Consider the following 12,171-nt stretch of genomic DNA (forward strand, 5'->3'; position numbering starts at 1 on the left):
TAGTGGATTAGTATTTAGCTACGAGCCTTCTGGAAGCATTAGTGAAATATTCAGAGCTCAATGAAACATCAATATCAAGTTAAAATAGAAATCGTTATGACATTTTTGAGTGTGCATGCCACGTAGGTCGTAGATAACTTGAAAGTAAATGTTTAGTTTTGACTTTTAGAACAATGCCGATGTCTCTAAATACTTTTTGTCTTTATGAAAAGTAATACGCAAAATTTAATCACAGAAGGAAGTCAGATAAGACTATTGATCGCAAAATATCCAGCATTTCTATTTGTAAAACAATTTTTATGTTACACATATGACCTATGAGTAAAATCTGAATATCTTGAAACATTAACCATATGTGAGACCAAGACATTACTGACTAAAGATTGCTATCAATATCCATAATACACATAATGTACATGTAACATGATCGATCACAAATCCATCAATTTTCTTTGATGGGATCGATAAAATAGATGCATGCTATCATAGCGTTCCTAAATAACAATAATTTGATCGAAACTATCTAGTATCTACGTTCAAAGTAAATTGAAAATATGCAATAAAGCAATTGTACAAGAGATAACATTGTATTATCGAACTTAAAATTTTCAGGGCTATAACTGAACATTACAAGCAGCATAAAAGGTCTATGCATTCGGCAAGCTAATATAATACATCATAGCAATCAGCTATACGTACATTCACTTGCTGTAAAGATACTACAAAAAAAACTTAATACAAACTCTCATAAAACAAAAACGGCACTGCAAGTATTTAAGCATTTTTAAACTACAGAACTGAAGAACTTGAGCACGGGAAGGGACCATTCTACCACCAAGAATTTGTAGTCCACTCTTTGCACCAGTATGGTCTAATCTAGCACTCAAGTTCGTCATAGTTAGAATAACACACGTCACAAAGGAATTCTATGTATTTCACAAGTTGTACACATACCATTAGGTTGCAATGTGTGTTCTGTCGGAATAATATAATAAACATTTAAAATTAGTCCTTCTTTACAATTTCTGTTCATTACCACAGCTTTTTCCTTTTGATTAAGTATTTTTCCAACTTGATATTAATTAACTTTTTATTTGGAAAGTAAATTTAACCGGTAACTTGTGTAATGGATGTATTAAAATAGACTATAATGTACTGAAATTAATAATTAAACATTTCAATCAAGCTGGAATTTAACACCGACTAAAGATATTTTTGTTAAATTTATTGAAAATTTGTTGCGTTCAGAGTTCTGGAATGTGACAGAATCAAATTGCAATCCCAAAAGAAAATCATCTCAACATCCTCTAATATTCAACCAATTCAATAGAGGCTACATTTCAAAAAAACTATTCTAAAATTTGCTTATATTATAAAGTAGTTTATTTTCGTGTCGGTAGAGTTGTCCACTTCCTCAAATCCTCATAGCCTGAAATATTAATATTATAATATAGATAACTATGAATTATTATAGTGGATAGGAAATAATAAAATTCAGCATTATATACATTACGTAAAAGATAAATAGGACAAATAGAAATTAGAACATGTCCCATAATATCAATGTTCAGTGATGAGAAGTGCTTCGAGGATAATACAGCTTCAGTCGTGCTACATGCTTTAGAAATCGATCGATCAAATATGTTATAATTTGCGCTAAAGTGATCGACACTTCACAGCCTGAAGAAGTGATTTCTCAAAAATATTTGAGTTAGATTTCAGCGATTCCTAAATGTGAGAAGGGAAGGTAAAACAATAATTTGTGACTTATTATTTTACTTTATTCGTAAAATAATTTCCGGTTCGGCGAATGTGAAAACCAGTAGGTTGGAAGGTCTAAATCTAAAGAATGTGGAGAACTCTGGGCATAAGGGCGGGATGAAGAAAACTAATGGTGAGGTTGAGACTGCCAAGTCAGAGTAAGTATATTAAAGTTTGTGATATCTAGGAAGGGGGGGGGGGGGGCTATTTAAAGTGAGCTTATAGTACTTATAGCGGAGTAGTTTCCTGTAGTAACCTGTGAGTCTATCCCTGGGGTCCCCTAAGGTTCCACAAAGGGAACAGTCCGGGACCATCACTACTGGCAGTGCTCGGTGCACGTTCAGGGGCGGTTGGTGCCACTACAGGTGGAGCTACCACCAGGGGTGGCAGAACCATTGGGGGCCGTGGGGCAAGCTTACGTGGCCGGGGAGGAGGCGGGCTGGGTGAGGGCGCGTACTCGCTCTGATCCAGATTATCTGTCAGCTGAATTGGTTTACTGCTTGAATTGGGGGAAACCCGGGATATCTTATACCTTAACTCTCTATCAATCATACTGTTACATTTTCTGAGATAGACTGAGTCTGTTCAACAATTAAGTGGCCCTCTCTGAGTAATACCCAGTGTCCTAGAACAGAGCCCTGTGTGCAACTAACCCCACTAGCAGGTCGGAGAAGGTGCTGACAGGTGTAAATCTCACTGGACTGAATCAGTTACAAGGCTTCTTATAATTACCTTACATCATTTCATACACTGTTCAGTGTTCAAGGTTCCCTGTATTCCTATAACTATAGATAGTGCAACATGGAATGTTTTAAACGGTTTGGAGAATTTAAGTTTTAGTAGAATTAAAAGACTTTTTTCACCAGCTATTGCTGAATGCTGATGTTTTACTCTTCTTGTACAGCATTAGTTGAACACTTTTGCAGTTTTAGAACATGCTTAGAAGACGCACGATTTAAACATTTAGATAGTAAAGTAGTACATGTCACCTCATTTTCAACTCTAAATGAGAACATCTTTGTGGCATGATGAGACAACATGAAAGAGAAAAGTTAAGAAAGCAGCGATATTTCCATGCACAATTACACAATATAAGATATCCACACGGAAGTTTTACACGTAGTGTACCACGTGATGCATATAGATAACAAACTCGTGCATATACAAGAGCTAGAGCTACAGTGTGTAAAACAAGCAGGGTGTTAAGTAGTGTGTCTATCGAGGAAACACGATAGGAATGAAAGGACAAACTAAATATGATTTTATCTTTATTCCAGAGTCAACCTTCTAAGTTACTGCGAAACACGCAAAAAATACACAAGCGTTCAGGGGCTTTATGAGTCACAACTACTTTGAACATAAAACAGATTGTCAAGCCCTTAACAGGTACTCTATAAAACCCAGTCAAGTATACAGATATAGAAGGTAAGATATACGTAATCATCAAGCATTATTTAGGCAGCTGGCAGTTTTAATGTTAAATCTACATTCATACACAGCAAAATCACACATTGCAATTAGAATCAAGCGCAATTTCAATTATTAGCAGGGGTATTTTACAGCTGGAAGCGATCAAGCTTAAATAAACGATCAGCAAATACCGAACATTCTCTTACTTATTTTGACATTGAGATTTTCATAGCCTGAAATGGATACCAAATTAAAGTCGCTGTACAGTGTACAGAAGTAAAAACACTAAAGTTCAGGTTTGGAATTGTTATCATAATACCTAAAATATTTTCAGTGTTTCATTACTTAAGGTAAAGCGGTATTTAACCACAACTCATAAACATCACTATGAACACGTGACGCGTGAGGAAACACACATTACTCAAGAACAAATTATATATTAAAGCAGTGTTATGCGATAGTATTACGGTGTTATACTATTATACGGTGATCTATAAATAGCCTGTACCTTGCTCATGTCGACGCCAGTTATCTCCTCAATAACCTTAGGAAGTCTCCGTACGATCTCCAGAACTTCTCCTGTAAGTTTAGCAGCTCCGACTTCTCCGTTAGGTCCTGATACCAGGGTCACCTTGCTGACGTTCTGGAGCGGTGCTGCCACCTCAGCTGCTATCTGGGGGGAGATTGGTCACGTGGTGGTGTGACGTCATGACACGTGGTGTGACGTCATGACACGTGGTGACGTTTATATGGGCTAGCGTAACTGTGGTTCTACCATCAAGTAGCGGAGTATGACTTTACAATATCATCATTGTTACGAATAAACAAGAAGGAACATACCTTAGGCAGCTGCTGCAAGATCATGTCCACCATAGCAGCATCCTTATACTCATTCCAGGCATCAGCTTTCTTTGCCATCTGCTCAGCCTCGGCCTTCGCTTTAGCTTCAATAGCGTACGCTTGAGCTTCAGCCTTAAGACGAATAGCCTCTGCTTGAGCTTCAGCCTCAATAATTCTCTTGTTCCTGTGAATATTTAGTTAATTAATAAAATTGATCTTTACAAAGCTGATTGTTTTTATAAAACATTAAACCTACAAAGGATTATAGTTGTTAATTGATGCATGATTAATTAGTAATTATGTAAGAACAGTTTTTATTATATGACCTGGTGCCCTTCCCATTAGAAACTTCCTCTTTTAAGAAACAAAACATCAGTTAACTATTTAAAAACTGTTTATCTATCTTACTCCCTCAGCCCCTGGATCAAACTAATATTTAATAGCTTAAAGCCCCTTTGTTATATCCCTTCTTTGTTGTGTCTCAGTAACTACTAGGGCCAAGAAACTCACTTTTCAGCCTCAGCCAGTTTCTCGATCTTGTATCGTTCAGCCTCGGCAGGTTTGATGACCTGAGCGTCCAGTTCCCTCTGCTTCCTCGTGATTTCCTGCTCCTGGATTGAAATCTGCTTCTTCCTCTCAATAACCTGGGTGATTATTTATCGGTTATAACGTGTGAGGTACGTCACGTGATGTTGCTTGGGCAGAAACATTTGAAAAGCTCGATTTTTATACAGTTTTCTGCGCAGGATATTATTTTTTGACAAAATACATTATATCGTCTGGGGTTGCCCCCCCCCCCCCCCCCCCCAAAGGCTAGGAACAGTTTTTATACAGTTTCCTGCGCAGGATATTATTTTTTGACAAAATACATTATATCGTCTGGGGTTGCCCCCCCCCCCCCCCCCAACGGCTAGGAACAAGATTCCTCATTTTCAGCAACTGCCTCCTCACCCTCATCGTCTATATCGAGTACAAGGCTGCATTATGATCTGATCACATTACCGCGCCAAGCTGCCACGTGACAACATTAAAAACGGTAGTGAATGTAATTTAAGAATGTGCAGCACTACAGGAGACACTTCAGGGATTAGAAGTGTGTATAAATATACGAGCAAAGAAAGTAACTAATCATACTAACAATGATTATATACTAGTTATAATAATGAACTAACCTTGATCTCCATCAGTTCCTCCTTAATCCTCTGTTGGGTTTTAGCGGACTGCAGCTCGTAAGCCAGGTCTGACTGAGCCTTCTTGGTGAAAGTCTCTTGATCGTAGGTGGCCTTCTTCAGCAGGTAGTCCCTTTGAGCCTTAGCTGTGGTGATCTTGTTGGAGTAGACAGCCTGCATCGCTCTCTCGTTAGCTGCTGCTTCCTAGGGAGAGGTGGTGTCAGGACCATGCTTTATATTTGCACGTGCGCGTTTCCAACAGCGTTTTTCGGATTATGATATAGATTATATTGGGTAGTTACGGCATGAGGGGCCCGTTCTATATCTTTCGTTCTAACATACTTTATTAGTCATAGTTAATTCGTTTTGTAAAGAGACGAGTGATGTATGCGACAAGAGAATCGCCATCTTAAGACGCGAGGAGAGTGAGGACTCCTCGGTCATATTATTATATAATACTAGAAGTGCCTAGAAACACTGCTTACTATACCCGATGTATACTGTACACATTGCAAACTGGTAATATTGTCCTTAGTATCAGTAGTGTGTAGAGTATAACTTACTAAATACTAAAGTTAATAATAACAGGATTACTGAGTAGAACTTACTAAAGTTACGTATAATAATAGCTAATAGTATTACTAAGCTGATAAATACGAGAACAGTATAATTACATTGATCCAGACGTCCAACAAAAGCCCAGAACGTATCCACACTGTCTCCCACAGCTACCAACAAAAGAAACCCCAGCTACCAATTCTATTCAGGATTCGGGCACTAACTACACGCTGCAATTATTAGACCCTGCTACGAATTTTGTTTTGTAGTCTGTGCGTGACACTAACCACACACTAAACTGGAATTATTAGACTATTCGGCGTGGGAGTGTACAACAATCTAGTACATTCTATTTAGATCTATAATAGACGACAGACGTATAATGTACGTCGTATGTATTACACTGGAATCTGGGCTCACAATTTTAAAGATTAGATCTAATAATTCGTCGACATGTAATCCTCAAAAATATTGTGATCTGTACAATCTTGTAAATATGTCGAATACGTAAGCCCACAGCATTCGTAAATCAGACAATGAATGAAAACAATAAAACTTCTAGAAAGATCCAGTATTATATCTTTGTCGTCATCTCAACTGCTCTTTTTTTAAAAGACGTAAGAATGTTAACATTATTAGAGTCTGCTTTATCATTGTTTATTATTGTCATGAACGTTATCTATTCTATCTGATTATGTCGCTTTAACTCCTCATTATTCAGGTTTACTGTACAGTAAATACTAAATACCACGTTCCCTCAACTTTGGGAACTTTTACCGAAAGAAATGTTAAAAGTCTCGCCGGAACTAAAACAGAAGGATTCACATTCCTGTGATCTTACAGAGGGGTGTTTTGGTTTTAGGTTACACAAAACACACTGGTACACTCAGCTATAAATTCAATTAACTTGTGGAATGCGAGTGAGGGAGGCGGTGTGTAAGGGGCAGCATTAGATCACCACTAAACACCTGGGCCAGAAACTTAGTTTCACGAAACCAGGTATAGTTACATAGCTTTATAACTTTATATTGGCCCTCAAGTTCACACTTCACACTGAAGTTACACCCTCTCCCGGCCCTGTTTCTACTTTTCTACATGTTTTACATTCTGTTTCTACATGTTTTACATTCTGTTTCTACATGTTTTACATTCTGTTTCTACATGTTTTACATTCTGTTTCTCTACTTCCTCAACTCAGGAGGCTTTGTAAGGTGACAACACAATAGTATACATATTACATAACAGTGTAACAACAATTCTAGTCAATTCGAGTAATCGGTTTAGCAGTCTTGCATTGGTACATACACCAGGCAAATATAAATAGTTTTACATGTTAAACTTGTACGTCATGTCGAATATGCAGTTTTCAGTGTTTTATGAGTGTACGAACTGAATCGAAAACGTGTAGCCAGATAAAGATATTTCACTTAATTAATTGTAACTCAGTCGATGGATTTTAAGTTTTTCAGTCTCAATAAGTAACTGTCTCCAGTAACAAAAGTTCAATAACTGATTTAGCTAAAACCAACAATTGAGTCGAAATTGAAGTTAAAACTAAAATAATTGCCTATGACTTGGTATTATATCTACTTGTATCAGTCAAAAACAAATTCAATAATATGTAATCATTTAGTATATATTATATAATATAAATTATATAATATAAATTATATAATATAAATTATACGATACACATAATACAACTAAAACTTACCTCAATACCAGCGTCCCTCTTGGCCTCAGCGTTACCAATATCAGCATCACGTTTGACCTCAGCTGTACGAGGTTTACCAAGAGCTTTGAGGTACCCTTGTTCGTCTGTCACCTCGTTAATTGTGTACGAAATAACTCGGATACCCATCGACATCAGATCAGTGGACGCAACCTAGGGTTATTTCTTAGTATAAGAATTCAGTGTTATCAGTTCAAGTTATCTAAATCTAGTTTTAACACTGTCATGTGCATAAACGACATATATTAACAAAGTTCAAAGATACGTCTTTGATTAGTATAGAGGTCGAGTAAAATACAAATTTTCTCGACTAATTTGCCCAACATTACACAATATCATGATTCCAATAATAGGGACACAAGTTGAACTGTTAATGAAACTGTTCACCCTGCGTACAACTGACATTATCTCAGTCCGGGGAGTATCCTATTGACTCTACTACGTACTGACCTGCAACACTTGCTCGGAAAAAGCAGCCCTGTTCTTGTAAATATCCTCCACAGTCATGGTCCCCATGATAGCACGCTGATGTCCCTCGAGTGTCTCACCGCAGATAAGCTTGATTTGTTCGGTAGATCTGTTCATAAACAGTTCAGCAGCAGCCATCAGACTCTTCTTCTCCTTTGAGTGGATCTTGATCTGAAGATAAGTAAGACGTTAGATCTGATCTGAACATTGGGGAGTTCAGATTAATATGACAATTCCGTAAATTAACCTGTCTTTATCATTTATAGGCGGTGATTAGTGACCACGAAAAGAGATCAGAGCCAAGATAGCTTTTCCGTTAAATAGCATATGTTGAAAGTTACATGAGGGGATCAGATCCTCTACACGTCAGTAAAGATTGTTCAACAATAACAGGTGATATTAGATAAATATGCCACATAGAATAGAGTGGTAAATGCCACTCGGATAGACTGCTATTACAGGCGGTACAGAGCAATTGCGAATCAGTTATTAAAGAGAAAATCGTTCGTTTTCTGTTCTTTCTATGGCTGAAGAGACCAAGAGTGCTCACTTTTCTTCTTTTATATGCTTTATTCGAAGGTTATTCTGGTTAAACTTAGATTTAATGATATTTTTAATATTTTTTTTCATAAATTCTGAACTGATATAAAATTCCATAAATTTTATACGTCCATACTGAATCTCTCCTGAATGGCTTAAACATATCCGGAGAAATATTAATGTAACTTTTGTGCCTTTGAGTCGTGCTAGGATGTATTTTTTAAATAACTTTTTATCCATTTTTCTAAACTTTATTCTGTAAAAATATATTGGTAGTTCTAAGGTTTGATGGAGACTCCTGAATTTTGTACGCTGCCATGGCCATCATAGCAACCACAATCAGTCCACTAGCAACCGAGGTAAATTAGGGTAATTTGTTCTCTTTAATCGACCAAAGGAAAGACCAATTGCAATATCGTCTGTATCAGTCAGATCATGTGTTACATTCACATCACGTGTTAACTGTTGACAGTAAAGTGTAGAGCCACCTGATCTGCAGTACATTTTAGTAATAACTTTACTATGCACTATACACACCTCACAGGAAGGTGTGTTAGAGTCTCCCTCCACCTCTATTATTACTAATATTTAATACCCCCTACATATTATCTGTAAATTTGTACTGTTTTACAGTTGTTATATACATCTCTTAGTTGCGCCGTTTTGTCGCTGTACCTCGGGTTTAAGGACAGGTCACTCTCAATTTGATTTTTCAGCAGCCAAATTGTCTAACCATCAACCATCATCAGTAGCATAATCAGTCGTGAACACGTGGCTAATCAGTTTAGAGATAACAAGAGATAACGAAGATGTTCCCTCTCAGGAAACTTGCTCGCTTGATCACAACTATTTCGGTTCTCTGTGTAGCAGCAACCCTTATCATAACAACATTCTTATCTCTACTATCTTCTGTTACACAAGTTTTCCTCACTACTCCCACAATATTCTCCGAAACCAAGTCATCATGTTCGCACAGCCAATCAGACTACTTTGTGGACGATAACACGTCTCTAAAGAGCCGGTTCTCTAAAGAGGTCGAGTTTAGAGAACGTCTAACAAACTTATCAGCAGATCAAATAAAGGAGCTTTCAGGTCAATATTACAGAGATTTAAATGTTCACTGGCACCGAGATGGTCGCAGACTCCTCCCCCAGTCAAAACCTCTGCACGACATAAAATGTTCAAGTTATCTAGATAAAGATTACAAGATGGAAGTTTCCATTGTTTTAGCGTATCATAACGAACTATCAGTACTTTTGTTGAGAACCCTGACCGTCATAATGCACCGGACACCGTTAAGGTATTTGAAGGAGATACTACTTATTGATGATAGAAGCAGCTTTAATATTACTGAGGAAGTCAGGGCCTATGCTCGAGAACAAAGAATGCCAATTAAGCACCTGACTAATTCTGAGCGGTTAGGAATAGCAAATTCTAGGATGAGAGGTAAACATTTTAAAGACATGTGCACTTTTTTTGTAAGTGATAAAACATTCGCAAGTTCTAAGTAGTTATGTGATAATTGATAGCTGCCAATGTACTCCTACATCACTAACATACCCAACATTACACTAACGTTATTCCACCCCAGGAATACAAGAAGCGAGGGGAGATGTAGTTGTGATCCTGGACTCTCACATGGAGGTCAATGACTTCTGGCTGGAACCCCTCCTCAACATCATTACCAACAAACCTGGTAGTATTGCTGTTCCTCTTATCCACATGATGTATGAAGCAGACTACTCCACACAGGGCAGCAAGCTGGTGGAACCCTACATCGTGCAGCCCCGCAAGGGACACAATCACCTGTCTTTAATTAACTACCGTAGAGTAAAAGATAAGACAGAGCGGAAACGGTGGGAGCCTATACCCAGTCCAGGTGTGATGGGGGGAGGGTTAGCAGCCTATAGGAGCACATTATTAGAGTATTATCCTGTCAGTATAGTGAACAGTTCCTGGGGTGTGGAGAACAACAGACTGAGCTTCAGAGCCTGGATGTGCGGGGAGGGGGTGTGGGTTTCACCCTGCAGTCAGGTTCTGCATCCTAATGGGAATGATGTGTCCTTGAACAGGTACTTTAGGGGCAAATGGGACATGTTCCATGTGGTTATTCACGAGAGTGTAGCTGAGATATTGAACTTTGTAGATAATGAGGTGGATAAGGAGAAATTGCTGTTCAAAGTTTCTTCTTTGATAAAGGATCATGCTAAGATAAAAACCATATCAAATGAAATCAGAAACTCGTTCAACCCAGTAGAACAGCAGTGTAAAAGCTACAAATGGTATTTGAACGAAGTGTACGCTTCCTACATCTCGTGGGAACGTGACCAGTTTGACCACGTTGGTGAGGTCCGCTCACTGCACGACCCTAACACGTGTCTAGAAGTTCTGGACAGGAAGTTGGAACTGTACTCCTGTAGAGGCACCCCGCTGGAGCTGCTGGATACCCACACAGTAGGGTTTACAAATAATCAGGATGTGAGGAGCGGGAACCTGGACGGGGAATGCTGGGACACAGCCTCCCCACACGAGGAGAGTGGGGAGATTAAGATGTATATGTGTCACGTGACGCCGGTTGGTGTGGAGACTGCGTATGATTCTCAAAGGTTTGTCTATGATGATACTTCTAAGAAGATAATCCATATCCCTTCAGGAAGATGTCTTGAGTTTGTTCCTGGTTCTGAGCGAGCCAGGCCACTGTTGATGAAGTGTTCGGTGGAGAAACTTCAACAGAATTGGGATATTTTTGACAGTGCTTGGTTTTGATTTCATTGAGTTAAATTGTTTCTACTTCCCGAATATAATTTGAGTGATTGTAATGTATTGATTGTAATGTATTAATTGTATTAGGAATAAGTATATTTGTCGTAATTAGAGTTTCTAATAAGTTACGACATATTTACAACTATGCTGTGGCCCGCGCCAAACGATGTAAACCAAATTGTAGAACAATTGAATAGTCGTGTGTACTCTTGAGTTCAAAAAAAATAAAGCAATGAAGCATAATTATATCAAACAGATCACATCTTCACAAGAAGACAAAAGGTCAGGTATGAAAGTATAACTAACCTGAGCGGTTCCAGTAACGTTAATAGGTACTCCGAGTTGAGTAAAGACCTGGTTAGTCCTGATCTTAGTAGTGATAACATTGAGTGGTAATCGGCCTATCTTCTGGACACAGGGGAACACTAGGAGACGTCCTCCCACAACCATCTTGGGTTTAGCATGACAGCAACCTGGGAGAGAGGGAGGGTTAGTTGGGAGGGAGGGAGGGAGGGAGGGAGGGAGGGGGGGAGGGAGAGAGCGAGAGAGAGGGAGGGAGGGAGGGAGGGAGGGTTAGTTTAAGTAAACTGGACGGAAGTTTATCAAGTTTATTAAGTTCAGTTCTATACTGCTTGAAATAACAACCTTGCCCAGGTGACATTAACAAATAAAGTTTTTAACTTACCAGAGACGATGAGAGCCTCATTGGGACCACACGTATAGAATCCAGCCATCTTATCTACATTAATTTAATACGTTAAGTTACAGTTGAAACAAGATGCGTAAAGCTTAGATAGCTAAGTCTTTACTCTTATCTATTAATAGATAGCGTAGATAGCTATAACCTTATCTATTTATATTGGAACGGTCATTGCTGAAAATCTAGCTTAAAATGCCATTTTCTAGCAGCAGTTTTAGAAATCACAAAGG

General features: G+C 38.4%; 1 protein-coding gene across 2 annotated transcripts; it reads right to left on the bottom strand.

Annotated features, from left to right (window-relative positions):
- Nucleotides 1-224: 224 nt before the first annotated feature.
- On the bottom strand, nucleotides 225-11,990 carry LOC134821053 (flotillin-1-like). Of its 2 annotated transcripts, XM_063831721.1 has the most exons (10): nucleotides 11,927-11,990; nucleotides 11,548-11,714; nucleotides 7,921-8,109; nucleotides 7,453-7,623; nucleotides 5,184-5,384; nucleotides 4,522-4,655; nucleotides 4,012-4,195; nucleotides 3,680-3,844; nucleotides 3,378-3,404; nucleotides 225-1,429 (listed from the first exon to the last, which is right to left on the bottom strand). In XM_063831721.1, exons 1-9 carry the CDS (start codon nucleotides 11,973-11,975, stop codon nucleotides 3,378-3,380), a joined length of 1,287 nt encoding a protein of 428 aa, XP_063687791.1. In that variant the 5' UTR covers nucleotides 11,976-11,990; the 3' UTR covers nucleotides 225-1,429. The 2 variants fall into 2 exon arrangements, with proteins under 2 accessions (XP_063687791.1, XP_063687792.1); XM_063831722.1 differs by lacking the exon at nucleotides 3,378-3,404.
- Nucleotides 11,991-12,171: the final 181 nt, after the last annotated feature.

Source organism: Bolinopsis microptera, chromosome 9 (assembly GCF_026151205.1).
Source record: "Bolinopsis microptera isolate Bmic1 chromosome 9, MBARI_Bmic_1.0, whole genome shotgun sequence".
Lineage (NCBI taxonomy): Eukaryota > Metazoa > Ctenophora > Tentaculata > Lobata > Bolinopsidae > Bolinopsis > Bolinopsis microptera.

Coding starts and splice junctions, on each gene's coding strand:
- LOC134821053 (XM_063831721.1), bottom strand. CDS start 11,975: ATGGCTGGATTCTATACGTGTGGTCCCAATGAGGCTCTCATCGTCTCT. Junction 4,196..4,521: donor AAACTGGCTGAGGCTGAAAA/GTGAGTTTCTTG, acceptor AAATATTCACAG/GAACAAGAGAATTATTGAGG. Junction 3,405..3,679: donor CTGGCGTCGACATGAGCAAG/GTACAGGCTATT, acceptor TATCCATTTCAG/GCTATGAAAATCTCAATGTC.